Below are 24,236 nucleotides of genomic sequence, written 5' to 3'. Positions count from 1 at the left end.
CTTGGGCCCAGGTAACACTCTTCTTCCTTTAAAAGACGATGCTTTATTTGGGCAAACGAGAAGTAAAATTACAGGACTTCAGTCTACTTAAATAACTATTGTTACTAAGGGGGTTTAGTTACTAAGAGGGTTTATGCAGATGCCGGGTGTAAGGCTTAAATCTTGTAAGTAATAAAGCGACCCTTTTCAAAAATCAATCTCCTCCTATCCCTAACCCTAGTTGCCATCACCTCTCCTCCTATCCCTAACTCTAGCTGCCACCAAGCCTCGCCCCCTTCCCTTATCCTGTTTGGTGGCTTGTTGGCAGCTAGAGGAGTGGGGGACCCGTCCCTTCCGTTTTTATTAGTTCTTTTTCTCCTAGGTTTTTAGTTATCCAGGCAACATCGACGAGGTGGTGGCGACATCGCACTGGAATAAGGTCTCTTTGGCCTCTCACTACCTTGACAATGTCCGGTCAGGCGTCCATGAATGGTCTGTGAGGGTAGGTGTTGCCTGTTTTGTCGGCCCTCATAAGATCTTGACACTTAGTACGTCAAGCAAGACAAGCAGTTGGCTGAATTTTAGTGTGGGGACTTTGACCTCTCCTTTCAAGTTAATCTTCGGCATGGTCTGATTTCTCCAACCGCTTGGACCGATGGTGAATGATTGTAAGTCTGCTTTTGCGTGGGGTGATGCCCCAAATGATGTTCCTTCATTTGTTAGTAGTAGATCTCATTTCTAACGGTGAGTGGCTATGTGGTCTTTAAAGCTTGGTGGTATGACGATGGCGTTTGCAAGTATCCTTTCCCTTGCTCCGGCGGGCGGTGTATAACCGAATCTTTTAAGATTGAGATATGACGACTGAGTTTGCACATGACCTTGTCAATCTCTAAAATTTACTGAACACACTATATATGAGGGAACGAATGAACCCGGAAGAGATACACCTGTTTCTCCAAAAAAAAGTAATTTAAAAATGGCTGAAAACATGTTTTTTACAACAAACTTGCTCAAGCGTCACACTCGCATAAATTTTTGGGCGAAGAAATAATTTTTATGGTATTGTTGGCAAAAAGCCAAAATCAACACCATATTAGAGTTACTATTCACTCCACATTGTCCTGAAATTTTTGTTTTTTGCTTAATTTTTTTACGGGGAGTTTTCCTTTGTAATTTTTTATAGGGGTACTTCAGTAGGCCAAGTTTGTTCCAAAAAAGTTTTGAAGATTTTTTACTTTTTCCTAAATTGCTAACTTTTTTGCAAGAAACTTTTTCTTACCAGGTTCATGTATAACCATGTTTGTTAGGGTATTTTCGGCACTTTATATGCAAATCATGGCGACAGTAAATACGACCGAGTCAAAAGTAACTTTCTCAGCTCGAGTTCAAATGCTATTGGTATTAATAGTAAAATCAAAGAATATTGGAAATAATTCAAAACATTCTGTTTTTGTTATGACAAACATTAAGGAATGTTTGAAGTGCTTATAAAGTTTCATCGCGAAATAACGTTTGTAAAAGTTGTGGCAAAAGAAAAATCAGAGCTTCAAAATGCGTTTGAAAATACCATTATTAGGGCATCTATATTTTTTTGCCATGATTTCTACGAATGTGATTTCATGACGAAACTTTGCAGACACACTAAAAATTCCTAATGGTTTTTTCAGAGTTGTTTGATTTTCTTACATTTTTCAAGCTTACTGTTTATACAGGAGCATATGAGCTCGCGAGAAGATACTTCGCGTCCCGACTGAGAGTCTTTACGGCACCAATTGGTTCGGCAAACTCTGTTTCGATACGGCCTCGCCATTTCGTCGAACACGTGGTAGTACGTGGCACCGGCCCTTCCGCAATGGCCTCCTTCCTCGCCGCCCGCCGCCTCCTCTCCACCGCCGCCGCCCGGCGCCTCCTCCCATGCACTTCCCCGCCGCCTCCTGCCACCGCTGCTCTCTGCTGGCTGTCCACCGACGCCTCGCCCCCACCGCCTCTTCCCGCCCCCCCTCTGGAGCCCGCGGTCGACCCTCCCAAGAAGGATGGAGCCTCCTTCTCCGCCGGTTCCGGCGCTGGAGGGGCCTACCGGACTGGAAAGGGAGTTGCATCGGGGGGTCGCCGATCTGGTGGCGCGGGGTACGAGGAAGAGCAGCAGAAGGTCCTCCGCGCGTCGCTTCTCCACGTGGTTGCGGCTCGAATTCCCCTCCAAATCTGCTTCCACTTTCGGCGTTTTTACTGTTTTTGCAATTTTGTGATTTTTTTTATTTCGGTTTTGCTTTAGCCGAGGATGGGATGGAGCGAGTCGGCCATGATCGCGGGTGCGAGGGACGTGTCCGTGTCGCCGGCCATCGTCGGTGCCTTCCCAAGGAAGGAGGCTGCGCTAGTTGAGGTACCGTCTCCTTCAATTTCTTTCTGTTGTGATTTGTTGCCTGATCTCGATGTGGTGATCAATTTTCATCGCAAGAAAGTAATACTTTTTGAATGCTACATCGGGTTGGAATTTTGATGAATATGGAAGCTTCATAGATTACTGTAGGAATTAATCCTTGAATGCACATTGGTTGGATTGGAAACTAACGCAGCCAGCTGTTATGAAGAGATCGTAGTTGATGATAGCTATTGCATATTTTGATGCTATATCTGATTGGTATATTTCAAACAGATCGTAGTTCTTGATAGCTATTGCATATTTGATGATGATTTTTTTTTACGGGAATAAGATTTTATTCATCAAATGACAGCTATATCGTTTGCAATCAAAGATGAGATAAAATCAGGGGCAGAGTTGTCCCAAAAGGTCGGAGATTTAGATGCATAACATTCCTTCGCCAAACAATCTGCACTTGACGAGCAGATCGGGCATTGAGCACTAGTTGAAACGTGTCTATTTGCAAGGACTCCCAAACAGGGAAGCATACCATGTAGGACCTTCCAAATGAAAATTTTAATCTTCCCTGGCACACTGAGATTCCAGATTGTTTGCCAGACCGGGTTTATTCGAACCCATCCTTGCCCATCAGTCTGAGAAAGCTGCTGACCATAGCGAAGCTCCCATTCACGGTGATAAGCAGACCTGACCGAAAAAGTGCCAGATTTAGTGTACTGTCACGCGACAAAATCTTCGAACCCTTGCATATTCAGAGATTTTTGCAAGATACGTTGTGCATTGACCAGGTTGAAAACATCCTGAATTAGAGTTTCGTCCCACCGCCCACTATGCGGATCAATAAGTTCCTCGACTTTTGTTAACATAATTTATCCCCTTGGTGTGATCACCTTACGGTTAGCACTAGATGGAATCCAAGGGTCCTGCCAAATGTTGATTTTTTCTCCAGTTCCTACTCTCCATATACATCTCCTTTTAAGTGTTGTTATTGTTTGGTGTGAATAGAGGGCAGGCCTGGCGCAGTGGTGAAGTCCTCCCACTTGTGCCAAGAGGTCCTGGGTTCGAACCAGCCTCTCTGCATTGCACTTTGCAGGGGCAAGACTAGGTTCCTATAATCCCTCCCCAGACCCCACCTTGTGTGGGAGCTTCTATGCACTGGGTCTGTCCTTTTATTGTTTGGTGTCAATCTATGGTAGTTACCTTGGACTTTATGATGTACTAGAAGGGTTGTGCGCGCTTCGCTGCACCGTTTGTGTTGTTGGGATCTAATATATTTTTTTGTTATTTGATTTGGCATGTGGGGGGATGATGGAGTATGTTTTCTTTTTTATATAGTGCGGTGTTTTGATGGGCCCTTCCTGGAGGTGCGATTCTGTCTTATCTGCTAATCAACTCACACGTATGCGGGAAAGTTTCTTGCATTGGTGGCCACATGTACTATATTGACGCTACAGTGTCACATGTTGACGCTTCTTTTTTTGCAAGGTGATGAGAGGGTGAGCGGGATTGATGTATTTTTATAGGCTGGTTACTGCCGATTGATTTGAGAAATGATCTAATCAAAATCATGAATCAAATCCAAAATTGGACACCTCAATCGTACGAGGGAACTCCTTAAGAAATCGTTGACCCGGTCAAAATCGTTAACCAAATCCAAAATTGAACACCACAATTAAATGAGAGGTCTCCAAAATTAGGGAGTGCTGTTGAAGAATAAATTATTTTGGATCACTGTTGAAGAATGATGTTACACATGGATGATGTATATCCGTGCTCAGAAGAAGAGTGCTGTTATATAGATTGATTTATATCAGATTTATGAATGTTGTGGCATTTGTTTGTATATTTGCATGCACCACATGCTCTCATGAAAAATAGATCATTTGTGTGAATAGCTTCATTTGCATAAACCATGTATTTATTTTACAGCAATGCTATTATATTATGTATTTGTGTTATCACTTGCATAATTTTTCTTGTTTCACTAAAAACATCCGCATGGCTGATGTTTCAAGAACAAATCAATGTATCGTGTTTCCCCTGGCACTAGCATTAGGATGCCTTGCCTCATGGATAGCAGCATAGGGCAATACCTGTTATAAGTAAAATGGGCTGTACTGTGTGGGTGGATGTGCCCTACGGTGTCTACAGTGTCTTATGTGGGGGACTACACTATAAATATTTTATCTGTCAAACCGTTAACTAAATTGATGATCTGCTTTCACCATGGCTTCGTTGCCATGAGACTTTTGAAATTGGAACCCACGTTGATATGTTTTGACTACTTCTTTTTTCATCTGTAGCTACCAGATTTGTTTCACTTATGAGATTTATAATAACTACGTTATGTGATTATGGAATGTCATTCTTCATGTGCTATAATCTAGTAACTAGCAGAAAAGATCTGGTAACTCAGCATTAAATAATCTGGTAACTCAGCATAAACAATCTGGCAAACACGTACTATTAATCTGGCAACCGGTGATGCAATTTTTTTGTCGGAACATGGCAATTCTTTCCTATTAGAAAGGTTGGAGTTGGGGATGAGTTCACATGTGGGACTAACAACCTTCACCAATAAACAAATACACCCCTACCACATGTGGGACTAGCAACCTTCCAAGAGACATAAGTAAACAAATGTACTTTTACTCACATGTATGACCTAACACAAATAAACAAGTGTACTAGTACTTTTATGTGATACCAACACTTATAGAAGGCACAAATAACAAATGCAGAAATGCGACTTCAACTCAAAATTATGCTCTTGTTTGCAGTTTCTCTTGCCAACCAAGTTCTTCTATTCTCTATATCACAGAACAAGAGAGTGAACAAATAGTAATTCCAAAGAAACGGTAGACCTTGTCCTTCTACCTGATCTACAACCTTGTGCAGTCAACTTACTAATGCCCATTCTCATATGTTTCAGCATTTGAAATGTTGTGTCTTGCAAAGGGTCTACTATGGTCTCTTAAGATTCTCCAATGCCTGCCGTGTGATCTTTCGTTGTCGCACTTTTTAATTGTGAACCGCGTGCAAATGCCGCTGACAACAACATATTTGACGACCTCCTAAGCCAGTGATGCAACTCCTCGTATTTTATGGTTTCGTAGCAAGACACGTGCATTGTGCTAATAATGTTAATGATCTCAGCATGTGGTGAAGATCCTGTTCTTGCATGCATGATGTGCTTTCTCCATAGGGGAGGAGCACCATGTACAGTTCACTCCTTTCTCGCAGTTAGCTCTTATAGTATTATTAGCAGTTAGCGTGTTCTGTAGTAGTTCGAGCCAAAAAATCCAGGCAGTTTGCAGCTTCAGTACGGGCAGTTAGCCTGTTCTATATTAGTTTGGGCTAAAATCCAAATGACGTCTTCGCAGTTAGCGTGCTCATCACTTGATAGTTGGCTATTTCAGTCGGAGAGTTAGCGTGCTGCCTTTTGCAGTTCGGGCAAAAAACGGACGAGAATGTTGTTAGTATATTTTCAAAACTGCTCTTAAACCATAGGGAATTTGGAAAAGTGTTCTACATGAAAAGTTAAGGCTAATTAATATCTTTCAATGATATATCATTTGCCACATTCTGTCAAACGGTTTGAAATTTCCATTCAAAATACGTTGAATGTTGATTTATGTAAGTTTTGTTATTTGAAAATTGCTCTTAAAACTCTCTGGATTTTGGGAAAATGTTCCAGATGAAAAAGTTTTTACTTATCAACAACTTTCCAACGTTATATCACTTGCATCATTTCGATAAAAGATTTGAAAGTTGCAGCCAAAAAATAGTGCCAGAGAAAGTTTGAGGGCAGTTAGCAAGAAAAGAACGTGCAGTTAGCTTTTTGCTGTTTCCAGCAGTTATGAAAAGGTTGCAAAATAGTTATTCTACAAGTGGTTGCAGAATAGCTATACTCCTGGGAGTATGTACTCCCACATTCAGTATATACCTCTTAAAAAACCTATTATACCTCTTTATCATTCTCAGTATACCTTATTCATTACTCTTAAGATACCTCAATACAAGTTCTACGAAAAAGTGCCATCGGAGCCCTTGGATTATTCAGCATACCATTTTACGTACAAAAAACAGTTTATGTGTAAATGATGTTTTTTTCCGAGAAAATGCAAAAGCTTTGCATTTCTTTGCATTGAAAAGAGGAGTTCAGTTAGAGACGTCCAAGGACGCGTGAATTACAACGTGATTAGTGTACATCCCATGTTTGTGGCAGCACCAGCCACCCAGGTGGTAAATGATGTAAAATATGCAGTCTCAAATGGGAATTTTCTTGGAACTCATTTAGGGTATCAATTAGTTATTGATGAAGTTGTGACCATGAGGTCATGGGTTTGAGTCCTGGAAACAGCCTCTTGCAGAAATGTCGGGAAAGGCTGCGTACTATAGAGCCAAAGTGGTCGGACCCTTCCCCGGACCCTGCGCAAGCGGGAGCTACGTGCACCGGGCTGCCCTTTTTTGAAGTATATTTAAACTGATAAAAAGGTATAATCAATGTATCTATGTGGTATATGAGGAGCAGGGGTACATACTCCCAGGAGTATCGTCATATATATAGGGTGGTTCTATTCTACAACCAACTCTTAAGAGTTGCAGAATACCTATTTCGCAACCACCCCTCCTGTACCAGGCCCGAACCTACCCAAAACCTGGACATAGCAACTAAAAGAACACACCTCAAGCCACCTTCCTCCCTATGCCCACCACCCATGCCCACCTTCCTCACTGTGCCTAGCACCCCACCCGACCAACCCCCTCCTACCGCTCTTCCTCCCCGTGCCTCCTCTACCTTTGTCCGACAGCTGGATTTAGGGAGTGTGCTGGAGCATGCAGAAAAATACGGAGGGAATTTTTTAGTGAGGCTCAGGGCATCGACATTACGCTTAGCAGACACTGAAACTTCCTTTCTTCCACTTCATCGGTGTATGATGGAACTCGGCATTTCACTTCATTGATGCAAGATGTTTATTGTTTATTAAACATATTAAGTAAATTTTGTGTTTCTATGCTTTGTGTGCCTACACTTATGAATTCTTTTTTGTATGTGAATGCAGTTTTTCATGGATGACTGCCTTCAACAACTCATGGATCGCGTTGATGCTGGTGAGGGAGAGCTTTTGAAAAACTTGATGCTCACTGAGAGACTATCTAGACTTGTTCGGATGAGGCTTGAGATGCAGACACCTTACATATCAAAGTGGCCTCAAGCGCTGAGCATTCAGGTGGCCCGTTGTCTTTCTTTCATTTCCTCCCCTCTCGTATGTGTTTTAACTAAATTATTATGTGATGGCTACATGCCCAATTATATAATTTTTTTGGCAGTCCCAACCAGCAAATGTCTCAACAAGCTTAAAGCAGAGAGCAGTCCTTGTTGATGAGATTTGGCATGCTGCTGGAGATTCTGGATCAGATATTGATTGGTATGTGAAACGTACTGTGCTTGGTGGCATCTACTCAGCCTCAGAGGTGTACATGTTAACAGATAATTCTCCAGGTTTGCACCTTTTCTAAGTTTAAAACCCATTTTTTTTCTACTTGACAATTGATTCTAAACCAACATTAGCAAATTTAGTAAGCTTTGTGACCATGTATTGTTCTGTGTAATGAAACTGGAGTAAGCTAAGTTTGAAAGTTGAAACTGGCAGTTTGGAATTATTAAGCTTTTACACTTAACTGGTTTGATTATGAGTTGTTTTCGGAGCTATGCGACTCGACGCAATAGTGTATACATGAAAAAACAAAATATCTGCAATTTCTCGTGTTCTTAGTAACTTATACACCCTCCTGTCTCTTGTGTTTTTGTCTGGGTTAGCCTGTAAGACACTTCATTTCTTTTAGTAGAAAATGCTGGTCTCCTGGTTCTTCAATCTTGAAAAACATAGTGATGGAGAAACAGGGTAAATGGCGAGGGTTTCTCCTCCCTCCCTCCGTCCCTCCTTTTTTTCTTGCCTCGTTTGATGTGTTCTGTGACATGCAAATCCATCTCAGATGATCTTCACCACCATTCTACTTTGGTAAGGAGTTGAACCTAGGAGACGTTTGGTTCCAGAGAAACACCCCAAACGTAAAGGCAGTGGAATTGCGTTGATATCGTAAATGTAAACGAATAAAACTCAAAACTTGTTTGGTTGCAGGCAAGAAATCAATTCGTCTCTAGACAAGAAAAAAGGCTAACAAATCTCAAAGGAGCAGCCATGGTGGCACTCCTTGCCTCTGCGGGTCTGGACTCTGGCGTGCTCGTGATCGGAGAGACGGACTCCCGGTACTGAGGCGCCAAAAGAAGGGCCTGGCGGCTGCCGTGAGGCGAGTATCTTTCTGATCCAGATGGGCGGCAAGACAACTGTCCAGAACTGTGCCACACCTGGGACGCCGCTGATGCAGCGTGGCGACCCATGGTGAAGCCTCTGCACTTGAGCCGTGTCACCTGGACGTACACCAGGGGCTGGTCGGCAACCATGGTTAGCAGCACACCAGGCGGTGATGCCCTTTAGACGTGGTCATAGCCGATGAACTCCTCGAAGTACAGGAATGGCGGGCACCACGCGTCGCTGAGCTCGTCGATGGCGATGTCCGCATCGGCCTCCACGAAAACCGCACCCTCCCCGGTGCAGTCCACCACCAGCTTCTGGCCAGCCTCCTCGTGCAGCCAGCCGACCAGCATGTACTAGTGCGACAACGCCTCCGCCTTGGGGGCCGACTTAGCCATCGACGCCAACACATCCATCAATAGCGGACGTGGCTTCGCGGCGGCGTGTGGGACGGTAGCAAGTGGCGCGAGAGGTGAGATCAGATTATTAGAGTTCGTGGCGCTTCATGCGAAGGCCACAGAGCAGACGATGCTGGGGAGAAGCATCGTGCGACGGTTTCCGATTACACAGGATATTGGGCGTAATGAGATTACAACTAGGCTGGGACCTGGTACCGCGTTATCCGATTATAGCATCTACAGCCAGGCTCCCAAACCTGCCCTATACGGCGGATGGTCCTGTTCACAAAAAGGTGACCCAGCCGGGCGCCTCAAACCGGCCCTATACATCTGGGCTGACCGGCAGCCCTCATGTCCAGCCCAAATCTGGGGCGGATATGGGGAGGCCCGGACGCCCCCGGGCACTTCCTCCATGTCAGATTCGGCCCATGCTGGCCCACCTCGACCCCACATATATTCGTCCCCATCCACATCCCGGACCAAACCCTAGCCACTCCACTGCATTCTACTTCACTCAGCCCCCAAGCTCCGTTCCGGCGATCTCCGGCCATCTTCGGCATGACGGGCAGCGGATCCGACTTTGAGATCTCCCGATTCGTTGACTAGGATCTCATCCCATGCGGGCCTGAGGAGGAGATGGTCATCCGCTTGGCTCTCCGACATGCCCGGGAGGAGTTTGCTCGACCACGGTCGGACTCGATTCGGCGGGAATCTATTGCGTCCGTGTAAATGGCACTTGGATCCCCATCGAGGCGTGCGATCGTGGCCTCACCGGATGTGGTGCGGTCCGTTTGGCACCCCAACCCGGGTTGGTGATGCAACCCCTTTGCTGGCGCGTCCTCCCGTGGCGTCCAGCTCTGAGTCGGAGGTAAACGCCTACGGCCCATCCGCTGCGGAGGTGAGGTGTGCCCGCCGGCTGAGGCAGAGGATGCGGGAGGCCGTGGCAGCTTTCGCGGCTGACGCCGCGGAGGCGAGTCGTACGCCGCCGGCCAGGCAGAGCCGCAACGGGTGACAGGCACCCCCTAGCGCCGTAACGAGGAGTCGAGAAGGCCCGCTCGTCCTCGTCCATCATCGATCTCACCTCTACCAGCGACGTCCAGACGACGAGCTCCTACGTGGAAGAGTAGGGCATGGGGGACGACGACGCCTCGTGTCCCATGTGGGCTAGTCCGTGTCCCGTGTCCTACTCTTACTTGCTGGCGATCGGATCTTCACTTCGTGGGTCACACGGCCGCTGGAAATGGACACCGAAGGGAACAAAAGGATGGGTGCCGGCGAAGATATAGACTAGGTTTTACTCGTTGCATGTAATTGTATGGATTTGATGATTTTCTAATGAGGTATCCGGTTGTGGAAGCGGTTTTTTTAGGGGGGCTGCGGACGTTTATGGGTCAGATTAGCTAGGTTCGGCTGTAGATGCTCTTACGGCCGGGCCAATCCAAACAAGAAACGACGTTATCCTTTACCACCGTAAACATGTGACGTTACAAATCTGTGAACCAGGCACCTCCCTAGATTTATCTTAGGCGTACTATTGTACTAATATCCTAGACAACATATTACGGAATCCACATTTTCTTTTTTCTCAAAAAAAATTAATCCACATTTTCCCAAAAAAAATTGGAATATAGACTTGTTGATGATTTCTCATTTTTGTTGGCGCTTGTCAGAGTTTCACGACACATGGACATTTGTGAATCGCCGCATCAAAGATGCTCTTGATTTGCAGAAATCTTATAAGGAGGTACGAGTCACTCAAAATCTAACTGTATAAGTTGTTATAGATTTTTGCCAACCCCTTGCACCATTAACCTTGTGATCTGACTGTACAGGTCGCTTATCTAACTGAAACCCTGGGAGCAGGGATCGGTGGCTCCATACAGGGCGTCCTGAACAAGGTTTTCCAGAAATGAAGAAACTTGCCTTTGCAGGCTGCCTTCTCGACATTTCCACCACCACTTATGTCACGTTAAGATTATATGACCTGTATATAGTACCTTCTTTTACAAACAAACGCTATTAGGGTAGCCAAGAAGTTATTTAGTCGGTGATCAGAGGTCAGTTGAGTTGTTGATTAGTCATCATTGCGTAATTCCGCTGCAGGTTGGCGAAAAATCTGTTTACGCTACAGACTCTAGTCCATGTGTGGACCGAGTTGCCGCAAACAGAACAAAGACACTCGCGGCTTTGCATGGACACGACTTGACATTTGAAACTTTATATAAGGGTTGAGCGCTCGTTGGTGTTATTGTGTTTAAGATGTATTTTTTTTAAGGGTCAAACCTTTTTGATTTGACAAAATTTAGAGAAATATATCAATTTCCACAATATCAACTTGGTATCATCGTATTCATCATGAAATGAACTTTTATATTTTCATTTATTTAGTATTGCGGATGTCAGACTTTTTGGCTCCAAACTTGGTGAAAGTTAAAGAAATTGATTTTTTTTAAATAACACACCTTATATATTAGAACTGATGGAGTATTTGGTTCAGCAAGTGAGAGAGACGATGAAGTGTTTCTAGTTTATTTACAAAATGCAGTGTTTTGGTAGGTCCTTCGTGGTATGATTTTGTGTTATTTGCTAATCAACTCATACTTATGTGAAGCTGTTTTTTGCATCCATGGTTGCATGGACTATATTGATGCTATAATATCACATGTTGGCATTTCTTTTTTTTAGGCGATGAGAGGGTGCATGAGATTGATATGTTTTTTAGGTTTGTTGTTGCGATTGATTTTAGAAAACCGTTGACTTGGTCAACATCTTGAACCAAATTCAAAATTAAATATCTCAATCGAACGAGATAACACATCTCCTTTGGTGGCGCGTCCCTCCGTGGCATCCGGCTCTGAATTAAAGGTAAACGCCTATGGCTCGTCCACTGCGAGGACGAGGTGTGCCCGCTGACTGAGGCAGACGGCGTGGGAGGTCGCGGCAGCCCTCGTGGCTGACACCGCAGAGGTGGAGTTGCACGCCGCTGGACAGGCGGAGCCGCAACGGGTGACCGGCACCCCTGTCTCCGCAACGAGGCCCGCTCGTCCTCGTCCATCATCGATCTCACCTCTACTAGCGACGGTGCCTCATGTCCCATGTGGGCCAGTCTGTGTTTCATGTCCTACTCTTCTTCGTCGGCGATCGGATCTTCACTTCGTGGGTCACACGGCCGTTGGACCTGGGCACGGAAGGGAACAACAAGGACGTGGTGGACAGGCGTCAGCGAAGATATAGTTTTTTAATGAGGTATTTGGTTGTGGAAGCGGTCTTTTAAAGAGTGACCGCTCATTGTCCGTGGACGTGTCCGGAAGCTTGTGTGGACGTTTAAGAGGTCGAATTTAGGTTCGACTGTAGATGCTCTTAATGTCGGGCCAATCCAAACAAGAATCGACGTTATCCTTTATCACCGTAAACAGGTCGGGCCAATCCAAATAAGAATTGACGTTATCCTTTATCACCGTAAACAGGTGACGTTACAAAATCAGTGAACCAAGCACCTCCCTAGATTTATCTTAGGCGTACTAAATTAATTTTATTTTATTACAATGCAGTGTTTTGGGGGACCTTTCGTGGTAAGATTCTGTGTTATTTGCTAATCAATTCATACTTACGTGAAGATGTTTTTGCATTCGTGGTTGTATACACTATATTAATGCTATAATATTACATGTTGGCATTTCTTTTTTCTAGATGATGATAGGGTGCATGAGATTGATATGTTTTTTAGTTAGTTGTTGCCATTTGATTTTAAAAACCGTTGACCCGGCCAACATCATGAACCAAATTGAAAATTAAATAGCTCAATCGAATGAGATAACACAAAAGTTAGGGAGCATAGTGAACAGAAAGAATTGAATAAGAGTATTCCTTGAGAAATTGTTGACCCGATCAAAATCGAGTGACCCGATTTTCAAATAGAAAATCTCAACTGATTGCGATGCCTTAAAATTAGGAAGCATAGTCACTAGAAGGGGTGGACGCGCTTTGCCACACAGTTGGTGTCGGCGGGTTTTCTGGTTTCTTTACACTCGTTTTTTCAAAATTCATGGTGATTAGTTTTTTACAAGGTCCAACCTCTTTAAGTTTGACCAAAATTATAGAGAAATATATCAATATCAATAATATCAAATCGTATCACTAGATTAATCATGAAATGATTTTTTCATATTTTATTTAATTAGTATTGCGGGTGTCGATATATTTGGCTCTGAACTTGGTCAAAGTTAAAGAAAAATTACTGTTGAAAAAATGAATTAACTTATATTTTCAAATTGAGGGAATATTTGGTCTGATGAGTGGGCGAGATGGTGGAGAGTGTTTTAGTTTTGCTTATAATGAGGTGTTTTGGTGGGCCTTTTGCGGTGTGATTTTATGTTATCTGCAAATTCATCCAAAATTATGTGAGGAAATTTTCTACATTAGTGGTTGCATATATTATATTGGTGATATAATAACAGTGTATCACATGTTGATGTTTCTTTTTTCTACGTGATGAGAAATTGCACCGAGTTGATATGTTTTTATACGTCGGTTGGTACCCATTGATGACCCAGTTAAAATGTGAACCAATTTCAAAATTGAATATCTTAGTCAAATGGGAGAGCTTCAAAATTAGCATAGCAAATTATAAAATTAAAGTAGAGAACTCTTTGAGAAATTGTTGACACGGTTAAAATCAAGTGATCCAATTCTAAATTGAATGTGAGACTTTAAAAATGAGAGGGCATGGTGCTATAGAGGATTAAAAGGGTTATACGCAGACATTTGTGTTGTCTGGATTTCTTTTATTTGATGTATGAGGGAGATGGTAGCGGACGCTTTTTATAATGCAGCGTTCTGGTGGGCTCTTCTTGTAGGTGTGATTTGGTGACATATGGAGGTACTTCTGGCCACTGATACGTTGGAAATGTATTTATACTTTTCTTATTTTTTTCATATTATGTTTATCATTTTTACATGGTTTTGGTACCAATTTTTTAACTAACCTACTAATTCAGTCCCCAATATCAGTTATTGTTTTCTGCATGGTTTCTGGATCTTTTAGAAAATTTTATTTTACGAGCACTCCAAAAACTTTGAGGCCTCCTTTGGTTCATAGGATATGAAACTTATAGGGATAAGAAAGTCATAGGAAATAAGATGACATGTATCTGAAATCCTATGAATAGGAATAGAAAAGAAGATGCCCTTTGGTTCACATCATAGGATTTTTTTCGTTGAGTCTAGGCTAATGTTTATTTTCCTATGAAATGTGAAAGATAAGAAGAATTTCTTCATAGCAATATGATTCTATTCTTACAAACCAAAGGGCTTTAAAGAAATATTTTCTATACAAATCATATTCTATGAAATTTCTACAAATCAAAGGAGGCCTAAATCTTTTTAAGGAAACACCTTTCATCTAGAAGCTTCCGAAGAACACATGATGCAGCTAGGGATCCACTGCCCTCACACGCCCCCACTTCGCGGCCAGAGGGTGGCCAACTGCCCCCATGCGTCAGTGATCCTAAGGCCTTGTACAATGGGAGGTGCTTAGAGAAATAAACCAAACTTTTCTTAAGCACCGGTGCTTATTTGTACAGGATAGAATAGGCTCAGAAAAAACCGGTTTATTTTTCTAAGCATCTCTCTAAGCACCTCTCATTGTAGGCCTAAGCCCCCCTACTTAGAGTCAGTGAATCTGAACCGTGGGAGGGTTTATTGGGTAGCCCATGGAGATGCTCCGGTATGAACATCTATACTGTTCTTCTAAAAAAAATCTATACTGCTACAGTGCCACACAAGAACATAGTCAGTACTCAGTACTGACGAGTTACTGAATACCAGCATAAACACCTTTTGCCTCCCTGATTAGGTCTTACATTAGCGTTACGCCATATTAATTACTACTCCCTGTCAAACATTGGACATCAATGGTTGTAGTACCATTGGAGGCCTACAGCAAAGCTGACTGCTCACCCACCGAGCGATCACCGGTACCTCCACTCAACCAATATAGCAAAGCTGACACTGCAATAACAAAGGCCTACAGCAAAGCTGACACTGCAATAACACTAGCTCACGGAGTCTAACAAACTCATTGATCCCGTGCAGGTGCAGCCCAACTCCAAGCCGGGCGAGTCGATGGAGAGCCGCGGTGGCGCGCCGTCGCCGCACCTGCTGTTCGTCACCAGCCCAATGCAGGGCCACATCAACCCGGTGCGCCGCCTCGCCGCCCGCGCCGCGGTCACCGTCTCCACCGCCGTCTCGGGCCACCGCCGCATGTTCCCCTCCCTCGCGTCGCCCGGCGAGGAGGCCATCGACGCCGCGGGCGTGCTGCACGCCCCCTTCTCCGACGGCTACGACGAGGGGGTCGACCCACGGGTGCACGACATGCGCTCCTTCGCCGCGCGCGCCCGCGCCGTCGGGCGCGAGTCGCTCGCTGGCGTCGTCGCCCGCCTCGCCGAGCGCGGCCGCCCCGTCACGTGCGTCGTGTACACCTTCTTCGTGGGCTGGGTGCCCGAGGTCGCGCGCGTCGGCGGCGTCCCCTCGGCGCTCTTCTGGATCCAGCCGGCCGCCGTGTTCGCGGTGTACTACCACTACTTCCACGGCCACGACGCCGTGCTCGCTTCCTGCGCCAACGACCCGGACTGCGACGCCGTCGTCCAGCTGCCGGGGCTGCCGCCGCTCAGGCCCCGCGCGCTCCCGTCCGTCGTGGCGTTAACCTCGCCGGAGCAGCGGGGCTACGAGGTGGTCGGCACGCTGCGGGACCTCTTCCTGGCGCTCGATGACGATGAGCACAGGAGACAGGACCAAGGTGCTGGTCAACACGTTCGATGCGCTGGAGCCCGACGCGCTCCGTGCGGTGCCGGGGCTTGAGCTCGTCGCCGTTGGGCCTGTGGTGCCGGACGGCGCGTCCCCGTCCACCACAGATCTGTCCCTGCGCGACAACGACGACGACGACGACGTGAATGGGTACATGGAGTGTCTGGACACCAAGGCCGCGCGCTCTGTGGTGTACGTCTCGTTCGGGACCATATTCGCGGCGAGCAAGCGGCAGGAGCTGGAGACGTTGCAAGGACTCAAGGCCACCGGCCGGCCGTACCTATGGGTGTCGCGCAAGGTCGCAGAGGATGGTGCAGAGTTGGACGGCGCGGGAGCGGGTGGCGGCGCCGACGGAGGGCGAGGGATCATGGTGGAGTGGTGCGGCCAGGTGCGCGTGCTGTCGCACCCGGCAGTGGGATGCTTCGTGACGCACTGCGGGTGGAACTCGGCGCTGGAGAGCATCGCGTGCGGCGTGCCTGTCCTGGCCGTGCCGCAGTGGACGGACCAGCCGACGGTGGCGTGGCTGGTGGAGGAGTGCGCGGGCGTCGGGGTTCGCGCGCAGGCGGACGGCGAGGGGGTGGCGGAGCGAGGCGAGCTCCAAAGGTGCGTGGAGACGGTCATGGGCGACGGCGAAGCAGCAGTGGAGATCCGAGCATGCGCGGCAAAATGGATGGAGCGGGCCAGGGAGGCGCTCGCCGCCGGCGGGACGCTGGAGAGGAATCTCCGAGCCTTCCTGTCTGGTTTCTGAAGAAGGAACATACGCGTGATTCTTTGTATCACAGGAAGATTTGCAGCTGGATCTCTTAATAAAATTCAAAAAGGAGTTGCCTAATTCTTAGCCAAAAAATACTAGACATACAAAACAAATCACATGAGTTTACAAACTCTTTTCATCTACTAAACAATCACAAACTTGCTCCCTCTAATAAAAGGGGTGAGCCGTCTCCCCACATATTAACAAATTAAGTTAACTCTTTTTGTAAAACCCTGTAACTCATTTGTACGCATAGTATTATTGTTTCTTAGCTGTAGACGTTAACCATTGAATTTTGCAGCCTACCGTAGTTTTCGGACGTGCTTTTCTATCCTTCTATCAATGAATAACGCATGATTCTAATAGTGGTAATTAGCACCGGTTAAAATCCTAAACTAATTACGGTCAGCGACCGGCCCCACATGTCAGTGACTCGAGGGGAGTCAAACTGGGTCAATCCGGGCCAAACTCGTCGGAGTTGACCCACGCTCGTCACCGGGGAGGCCAGAGACGGCGGAGGGGCTCAGGATTTGTCCTCCAACGACCAAAAGGACGGCGGAGGGGCTCTAAGGACAGCTAGGCGAGCACTGCGTCCGCTGGTGCAGTTGGTTCGTGCTGGGGTCGACCAGAACGACAGCGGCGTCGACAGGTGCGGCGGCTGGAGTTCGGTCAAGCTCGGAATCAGCATTGTGGTGCACGGGAGGTCGAGGGGTGGGGTGCTACGTGCTCCTGCAGACATGCTGAGCACGGTGACGCGCTCAGGCGCGGCTGCAAAGACGACGACAACATGGCCGGCGGCGGTGAGCTCTCGGGCTCGACGGTGATGCTAGCTAGGGCGTGCTATCTAAGAAGGGGTCAGGGGAAAGTGACCAGGGTCTCACTGGGGGGCGGAGGAGAAGGTCAGCGGGCTCGGGGAACGCGTCAGGAGCGGGTGCACGATCGCCGGCGATCTCGGAGACCCGAGGTTGAAGAAGACGGCGGTGAGGGCGCTCTGAAGCGTCCGGCGGCGCGTAGCTCAGCGAGTAGGTTGAATACGACACGGAGGAGCTCGAAGATTCGTCGGTGAGGTGTGTGGTTGCCGGTGGCCGCGGTAACGGCCAGTGGCGGTGAAGGCATGTTCGGTGGTGCTGCAGGGAGGGAGCTAGAGGAGAGGGAGAGAGCTCCAGAGTGAGGGAAGAGGCAGAAGGGGTTGAGGCCGTTCCTGTGGCGCGAAGACAGGGCGAGGGAGAAGCAGGAGGTGGAGCTCGGGCGCGCGCGTGTCGACACGCCTCTGCCTACGGGCAGAGGTTGAAGACGGTGGGGCTCCTGGTGGGCTGGGCCAGGTAAGCTACAGGTAAGTTTCTATTCTGTTTTATTTTTCTTCTTTTTTTTTTCTTTCATTTACTCTTTTGTCACTGTTTACGAATTCAAACAATACCGGAACATCTTTTGAGTATTTTTATGTTGCTTCATGGACTTTTCCAGAGGCACATAAATTATCACAGAGCATTTGAAAATATATCCCACATATATTTGAATACATTTTCAAATTCAAATAGAATATTGTTTTAAATTCATAGGCCAAATAATTCCTTAAAAATGTTGCAGAATTTTGGTTTGGTAAATAACTCTTGTAAAAATTCACAAAATATTTTTAGGGAATTTTGGATTCACTGAATGCAATTTAAAGGGTTTTTGCCCTTCTTTTTAAAATAATTTCTGAGGCTTTGAATATTCCTCAATTCAATTTCTTGAATTTAACATGATGCATGCTCAATGATGCAACTATTACACTCAGGTATTCTAGGGCTGTGAAGGTTGAAACTTTTTTCATCAGGATGAAGCTTTTTGCTTAACCGGTTGTAACTTTTCTTGTCGTCCATAGCTTCTATTGTATATGGTTTGCAACTTTATCCATAGCGGGTTGTAGCTTTTTTCTTGGCCATATGAAGCTTTTTTAGTCATCAGTTGTAACACTGGGCATCTCCTGCCCCGACGGCTCAAATTTTATTGCAAGCTTCATGTGCGCCGACACGCCGCGGCATCGGGGATGAGCGACGGCGAGCACGCCGGCGAGCTTCGGTTGTCGCCACCAAAGCTACAACGGTTGCCACAGGAGTTGCAACCGCAGGGTGCGTGTTGCATGGGAAGAATCAAGGGACGAGGACCACCGGCGACGAGGACAGACGGTGAGGGCTAGGACCGGCGAATAGGACGACCAGCGAGGAGCGGCCAAGGAGGGGGCAAACGCGTGCGGCGCCGCCGGGATTCTCTTCGTACACGTGCGTTGACGAAGATGACGTGCATCAGACGGTTCCCATCTCCCCAATCGGACGGCTGCGGGCCGACCGGCTCAAATTTGAGCCGGCGCGCAGGCGCAGGTTGCTGCCCTAATAAAAATGTCCTTTATCATAAATTTCAATAGTTTTTTTTGGAATGTTGGCAGGAGAGCTGCCAAATTCATTGATTAGAAAGGAGTATTACAAATAAAACCCCTAAAGGAGGAATGCATCGTATAAAGACGAGTGCCAAAAAGGAAGAAATGAAAAAAGAGGTTGCACGGTTTATTAAGAAAAACCGTGCGAAAACCTAAACAACGCCTAGTTAAACTAGGCCTAAAGCACCACCAAACACACAAAACGCCAGAAGGCCAACACCCGACTACACGCCCGGCCGGGCACTCGAGCGCCTATGCTGCTACCAGAGTACACACCGAGAACCGTCGTACTAGTCCGGGCTGCCACAAGCATATCCACAAACCTCGACGGCACCGGATAGGAACGATATGTCCGATAGAGCGAAACATATGCCGCCCCGATCCCACGAGCATTACAGACATAACTTGCCTTGCGCTTCTAGCATGTGGAGGGTGCTCATGCTGCTCACCACCATCAGCGAGTGATCAATCCCAAATGAATGCACCACCAAAGACTCCCCGCTCACCACAACGCTGCCTGCTCCTGATCAACCACCCCACCACTAACCCTGGTGCTCTCTCACAAGACTTGACTCCAACGCAATGCTCCCAACAGAGTAATGACACCACAGACGCCACCATCACACACGGTTTTCACCGGAAGACAAGAACTGATCAAGAAAGGTGTCGGATCCCCTCAATGGCGCCTCCAACAAGGAAAGCCACACCCAAAAAGTATCGTTAGCCATCAGCCCCGACCAATGTCGGGCATGACTTTCGTCCGGGGACACGAGCACCTACGCCAGGGAAGGCGTCCCCGACTCACCACCACCAGACCAGAGCCAGCACCTCTCACATGTAGATCACTGGCCAAGAGGAGCACCACCGATGGTGCAAGACTCAAAGCAAGGTTCGAAACCTGCACCAACGCAGACCACCATCCCGTCGGGAATCCCCACACATCCAGCTTGAAGATCAGTCACCAACCGAGCCTCCACCTGCACAAGCAGCAGACCGGCTGAAGAATAGCCAGATCCCTGCCTGGCACCACGCGCCGCGCCCCGAAGGTCGCTTTGCCCGGCGGCCCTCACCGGCGGCGGCGAGGGGAGCAGGTGCGGAGGGAACTGCCCGGCGGCGGCTAGGGTTTTCTCTCCCGGGCCGCTCGCGTTCCTCTGTTCTAGCTCCTATGCATACACGTCAATTTTTGATTCTTCCTGTTTTTTTTCAATAGTCATATCAGAGCGTAACTCAACTGCTCACCCATGTCTGTTAATTTATTTCCGTTAGTTTACACAAGAACAATACATCTGAATAATCATAATATACAACCTTAAAGTAATTTTCAGGAAATAATTACCTACAAATTTACTGATCTTGCTTGATATGTGTCCAAAATTTCTACACAAAGTTTCCTTCCCGCTAAGGCTGCTGCTATCTCGCAACGGCATCAAGCAGCTCAGCTGGAGTAATCAGACATGGCAAACGAGCAGTTTGAAGAGCCGCCCATCGGCAGCGCGCTCCGGGCCGGCGACCGCTGCTGGCCAGCCGGACAAGGCGCCGGGGCACCGCGCGGCTGCTCCTTGCCCTCGTCGGCGGCGCTCTCGGGCGGCCGCCTGACCTCCTTGAGCAGCGCGACGACGTCCTTCATCGCCGGCCGGTCGGCGGCGCGGTGGCTGATGCAGAGCATGGCCACTGCGAAGACCTGCAGCATCTCCTGCACCTGCGCCTCCTGCTTCCCGCGCAGCCGCGGGTCGAGGAGCTCCGCCACCCCCCGCTTCGCCTGCATGTGCTCCCGCACCCACTGCACCAGGTGCGTCCCGCCGGGCAGCGTCGGGTCCAGCGGGTGCCGCCCCGTCAGGATCTCCAGCACCACCACCCCGAAGCTGTACACGTCGCTCTTCTCCGTGATCCTCTGCATGGACGCGTACTCTGCTCCCACAAGAATATCGCGATCAGTAAGAACAATTTCTGTTAGAGAGGGTACAGATTTTGAAGAATTTTGTTGTTACCTGGCGCGATGTAGCCGTATGATCCGGCGATGCGCGGCCTGGACGTGTCCAGCTTGGCGGAGCTGCCGGGCTCGACCACGCCGGAGAGGACGCGGGCCAGGCCGAAGTCGGCGAGGTACGGCTCGTTGGCCGGGCCGAGCAGGACGTTCATGGCCTTGATGTCACCGTGCAGGATGGCCGGCAGGCAGTCGTGGTGGAGGTAAGCCACGGCGTGCGCGACGCCGAGCGCCACCTCGTACCGGGGGGCCCAGTCGGCGGCGCCCTTGACGCTGCCGCGGTGGAGGAAGCCGCTCAGGCTGCCGTTCGGGAGGTAGGTGTAGAAGAGCAGCTTGGTGCTCCGGTTCGCGCCCCACCCGAGCAGCCTCACGATGTTGCGGTGCCGGATGGACCCCAGCGCCGAGATCTCGTTGCGGAACGCGCCGGCCTCGTCGGAGGACCACATCTTCTTCACGGCCAGCGGCTCGCCGTTGGGCAGCTCCACCCGGTACACCACGCCCGAGCTCCCCGTGCCGATCACGTTCGCCGACGAAAGGCCGCGCACCACGTCGTCCACCGAGAACTCGAGCTTCTGGTACAGGGTCACCTCCCACGCCTCCGCGGCGTTGCCGTGCATGGCACCGCCGTTCCGGCGGCGGGAGCGGGCGAGGACGTACGTGGCGGTCACGAGGAGGAACGCGCTCACCGCCACGAGAATCGTCATGGCGAGCTTCAACGCCGAGATGGCCGCGCGACGGGAGGTCTCGTCGGCGCCAGCGCCGACGACGAGCAGGTGATTGCCGGCGATGTTGCTGAGCGGGATCTTCTGAAAGAAGGGCGTGTCCGGGAGCTCGCCGGAGAAGCTGTTGTACGAGATATTCAGCGTGACGAGGTTCTCCAGCCTTGCTAGAGGCGCAAGACTGCCGGAGAGCTGGTTGTAAGACAGGTCAAGGCAGCCGAGCTTGTCGAGGGTGCCGAATTGCGACGGTATCTCCCCGGAGAGGCGGTTGCAGCTGAGGTTAAGCGAAATCTCCAAGAAAGGCAGCATGCTGAGCTCCGGCGGGATTCCGCCGGAGAGAGCGTTGTCGCCGAGGTCCAACAGCTGCAGCTTCTCGCAAGAACCGAGCTCCGGCGGGATGCCGCCGGAGATCCGGTTCTTCCCGAGGCTAAGCTTCGTCAGCTCAGGCAGCCTGCCGATGCCGGGCCCCAACAGCCCGGTGAGCCGGTTGTCGGAGATGTCGACGAACTGGAGACTGCGCGGCAGCTCGTCCGGCAGTGGGCCGGAGAGGGAATTGGAGTGCAGGTCGACGAACTCGAGGTTGTCGCACCCCGACATGGCCGCCGGCAGTGGGCCGACGAGGCGGTTGCTTCCCAGGTCGAGGAAATTGAGGTTCTTTAGGTTGCCGATCTCCGCGGGTATGGCTCCCGACAGCCGGTTGCCGTTGAGCCGGAGGCGGTAGAGATTGGTGCAGTTGCCGATCTCCGGCGGTATGAAGCCGGAGAGCTCGTTGCTGAGGAGCAGCAGCTTGGTCAAATTCTGGAGCGCGAAGAGCTCCCTCGGGACGGGGCCGGTGAGGTTGTTGTAGGAGAGGTCCAGCGACTGCAAGCCCTCGCACTGGGCCAGGCTCGCCGGCACGCCGCCGGTGAGCCGGTTCTGCCACGCGTAGAACAGCGTGAGGTTGCGCAGCCTCGGGAAGTCGACGTCGATCGCTCCCGACAGCTCGTTGTTGTCCACCTCGACGTCGGTGAGCGACGTGCAGTTGGAGAGCTCCGGCGGGATGACGCCGGTGAGCTTGTTGGTGCTGAGCTGCAGCTGCTGCAGCTTGGACAGCCCGCCGAAGCTCCTCGGGATGGGGCCCGTGAGCATGTTGAGCGAGAGGTCAATGAGCAGGAGCTCCTTGCAGTTGCCGATCACCGGGGGTATGGTGCCGACGAGCTGGTTCTGCCACAGGAGCACCGTCTGCAGCTTGCGCAGCTGGCCGAGCTGCGGCGGCACCGGACCGGAGAGGGAATTCTGGTAGAGATAGAGGCTAGTGAGCTCGGTGCAGTTGCCGATGCTCGCCGGGATCGGGCCGGCGAGCATGGCGGTGTAGATGGCGAGGGTCTGGAGCTTCTTGAGCTGCCCGATGGTGTCCGGGAGGTTTCCAGACATGCCGGTCTCGGCGAGGCCGAGCATGGTGAGGTCGGTGCACCCGCCGATCTCCGCCGGCAGCGGGCCCTTCAACGCCGGGTTGCCGCCGGCGCGCAGCACCAGCAGCTTCTTCAACTTCCCGATGCTCGCCGGGATGGCGCCACTAAGATCATTGTCGTAGAGCGTGAGCGACGTCAGGGCGGTGAGGTTGCCAATGTCGTCGGGGATGGCGCCCTGCAGCGAGTTGCCGTGGAGCGCGAGCGACCGGAGCTTGCCGAGCCGGCAGAGCTCGGCCGGCACCGCGCCGGAGAGGCCGTTCCCGCTGAGGTCGACGGTGGTCAGCGCGGCGTACGCCCCGAGCTCCCCGGGGATGACGCCCGTGAGGTTGGCACCGGAGAGCACCAGCGTCTCGAGCGACGGCGCGAGCGGGCGCAGCACGCGCGCCGGCACCGGCCCGCCGAGGTCGACCGACTTGATGAGCAGCGAGACGACGTTGCCGCGCGCGTCGCAGGCCACGCCGGACCACCGGCACGGGCTCGCGTCCGAGTCCCTCCACGTCTCCAGCGCGGCCCCGCCCGTGCCGTTCGTGAGCGAGCGCTTCCATCGCAGCAGCGCCTCGCCCTGCTCGTTCACGGCGTAGGCGCCCGGCGGGAGGCACAGCGCCGCGAGGAGCAGCCACGACGTCGCGACGGCGGCGAGGCCTAACCGAGGAGGAGGAGGAGACATTGGTAGGCCGTGGAGTGAGGCCGGGCTTGGCACCTCCTACGATCGTAGTGGCATTGGGAGGGCCGAGGTTGTAGAGTGGGAGGGAAACCCCGGCCAGGGTTAGGTTTGTTTATAGCGCAAAGGTTTTGCCACTGGAGATCTGGATCCGAATGAATGATATAGCTTAGCTATGCTTTTTGCAGGATATTCTTCTTTTTAATAAGTAAATAAATGAGCTAGAGATTTGATTTTTGGGGCACTGTCTGAGTGAGTGTTTGTCTGAGCAGTACACTGGATGAGCGTGGAATTTTTTTGTTCTTGGAGTTGTGGATCAGGAAGGAACATGGGCATTTGTTTAAGCAAGGAGAAGATGGAGGGAAGGTGGCTC

The 24,236-nt window shown here is 49.7% G+C and overlaps 2 protein-coding genes and 1 pseudogene across 2 annotated transcripts; 2 read left to right on the top strand and 1 right to left on the bottom strand.

Moving 5' to 3' along the window:
* Window positions 1-1,746: 1,746 nt before the first annotated feature.
* LOC119328875 (ubiquinone biosynthesis protein COQ9-B, mitochondrial-like) lies at window positions 1,747-11,332 on the top strand. The gene is made up of 6 exons (XM_037601869.1): window positions 1,747-2,155; window positions 2,252-2,359; window positions 7,423-7,590; window positions 7,691-7,862; window positions 10,745-10,818; window positions 10,907-11,332. The coding sequence occupies exons 1-6, from the start codon at window positions 1,832-1,834 to the stop codon at window positions 10,985-10,987; spliced, it is 927 nt and encodes a 308-aa protein (XP_037457766.1). The 5' UTR covers window positions 1,747-1,831; the 3' UTR covers window positions 10,988-11,332.
* A 3,785-nt stretch (window positions 11,333-15,117) lies between these two features.
* LOC119327571 lies at window positions 15,118-16,792 on the top strand (annotated as a pseudogene).
* Window positions 16,793-20,271: 3,479 nt separating this feature from the next.
* LOC119331239 (LRR receptor-like serine/threonine-protein kinase) lies at window positions 20,272-23,950 on the bottom strand. Its single transcript, XM_037604414.1, has 2 exons — window positions 21,037-23,950; window positions 20,272-20,956 (listed from the first exon to the last, which is right to left on the bottom strand). The coding sequence occupies exons 1-2, from the start codon at window positions 23,867-23,869 to the stop codon at window positions 20,484-20,486; spliced, it is 3,306 nt and encodes a 1,101-aa protein (XP_037460311.1). The 5' UTR covers window positions 23,870-23,950; the 3' UTR covers window positions 20,272-20,483.
* Between the last annotated feature and the right edge of the window lie 286 nt (window positions 23,951-24,236).

This window comes from Triticum dicoccoides, chromosome 7A, assembly GCF_002162155.2.
Source record: "Triticum dicoccoides isolate Atlit2015 ecotype Zavitan chromosome 7A, WEW_v2.0, whole genome shotgun sequence".
Classification (NCBI taxonomy): Eukaryota; Viridiplantae; Streptophyta; class Magnoliopsida; order Poales; family Poaceae; genus Triticum; species Triticum dicoccoides.
Note: the sequence above shows the minus strand (reverse complement) of the source record. Positions and strands in the feature narration are given on the sequence as shown.

What these genes read in the sequence shown, in the direction of transcription:
- LOC119331239 (XM_037604414.1), bottom strand. Translation starts at nt 23,869, where the DNA reads ATGTCTCCTCCTCCTCCTCGGTTAGGCCTCGCCGCCGTCGCGACGTCG. An exon ending in ATACGGCTACATCGCGCCAG is followed by an intron (nt 20,957 to 21,036) that starts GTAACAACAAAA and finishes TTGTGGGAGCAG; the next exon opens with AGTACGCGTCCATGCAGAGG.
- LOC119328875 (XM_037601869.1), top strand. Translation starts at nt 1,832, where the DNA reads ATGGCCTCCTTCCTCGCCGCCCGCCGCCTCCTCTCCACCGCCGCCGCC. An exon ending in GCGCGTCGCTTCTCCACGTG is followed by an intron (nt 2,156 to 2,251) that starts GTTGCGGCTCGA and finishes GTTTTGCTTTAG; the next exon opens with CCGAGGATGGGATGGAGCGA. An exon ending in AGGAGGCTGCGCTAGTTGAG is followed by an intron (nt 2,360 to 7,422) that starts GTACCGTCTCCT and finishes ATGTGAATGCAG; the next exon opens with TTTTTCATGGATGACTGCCT.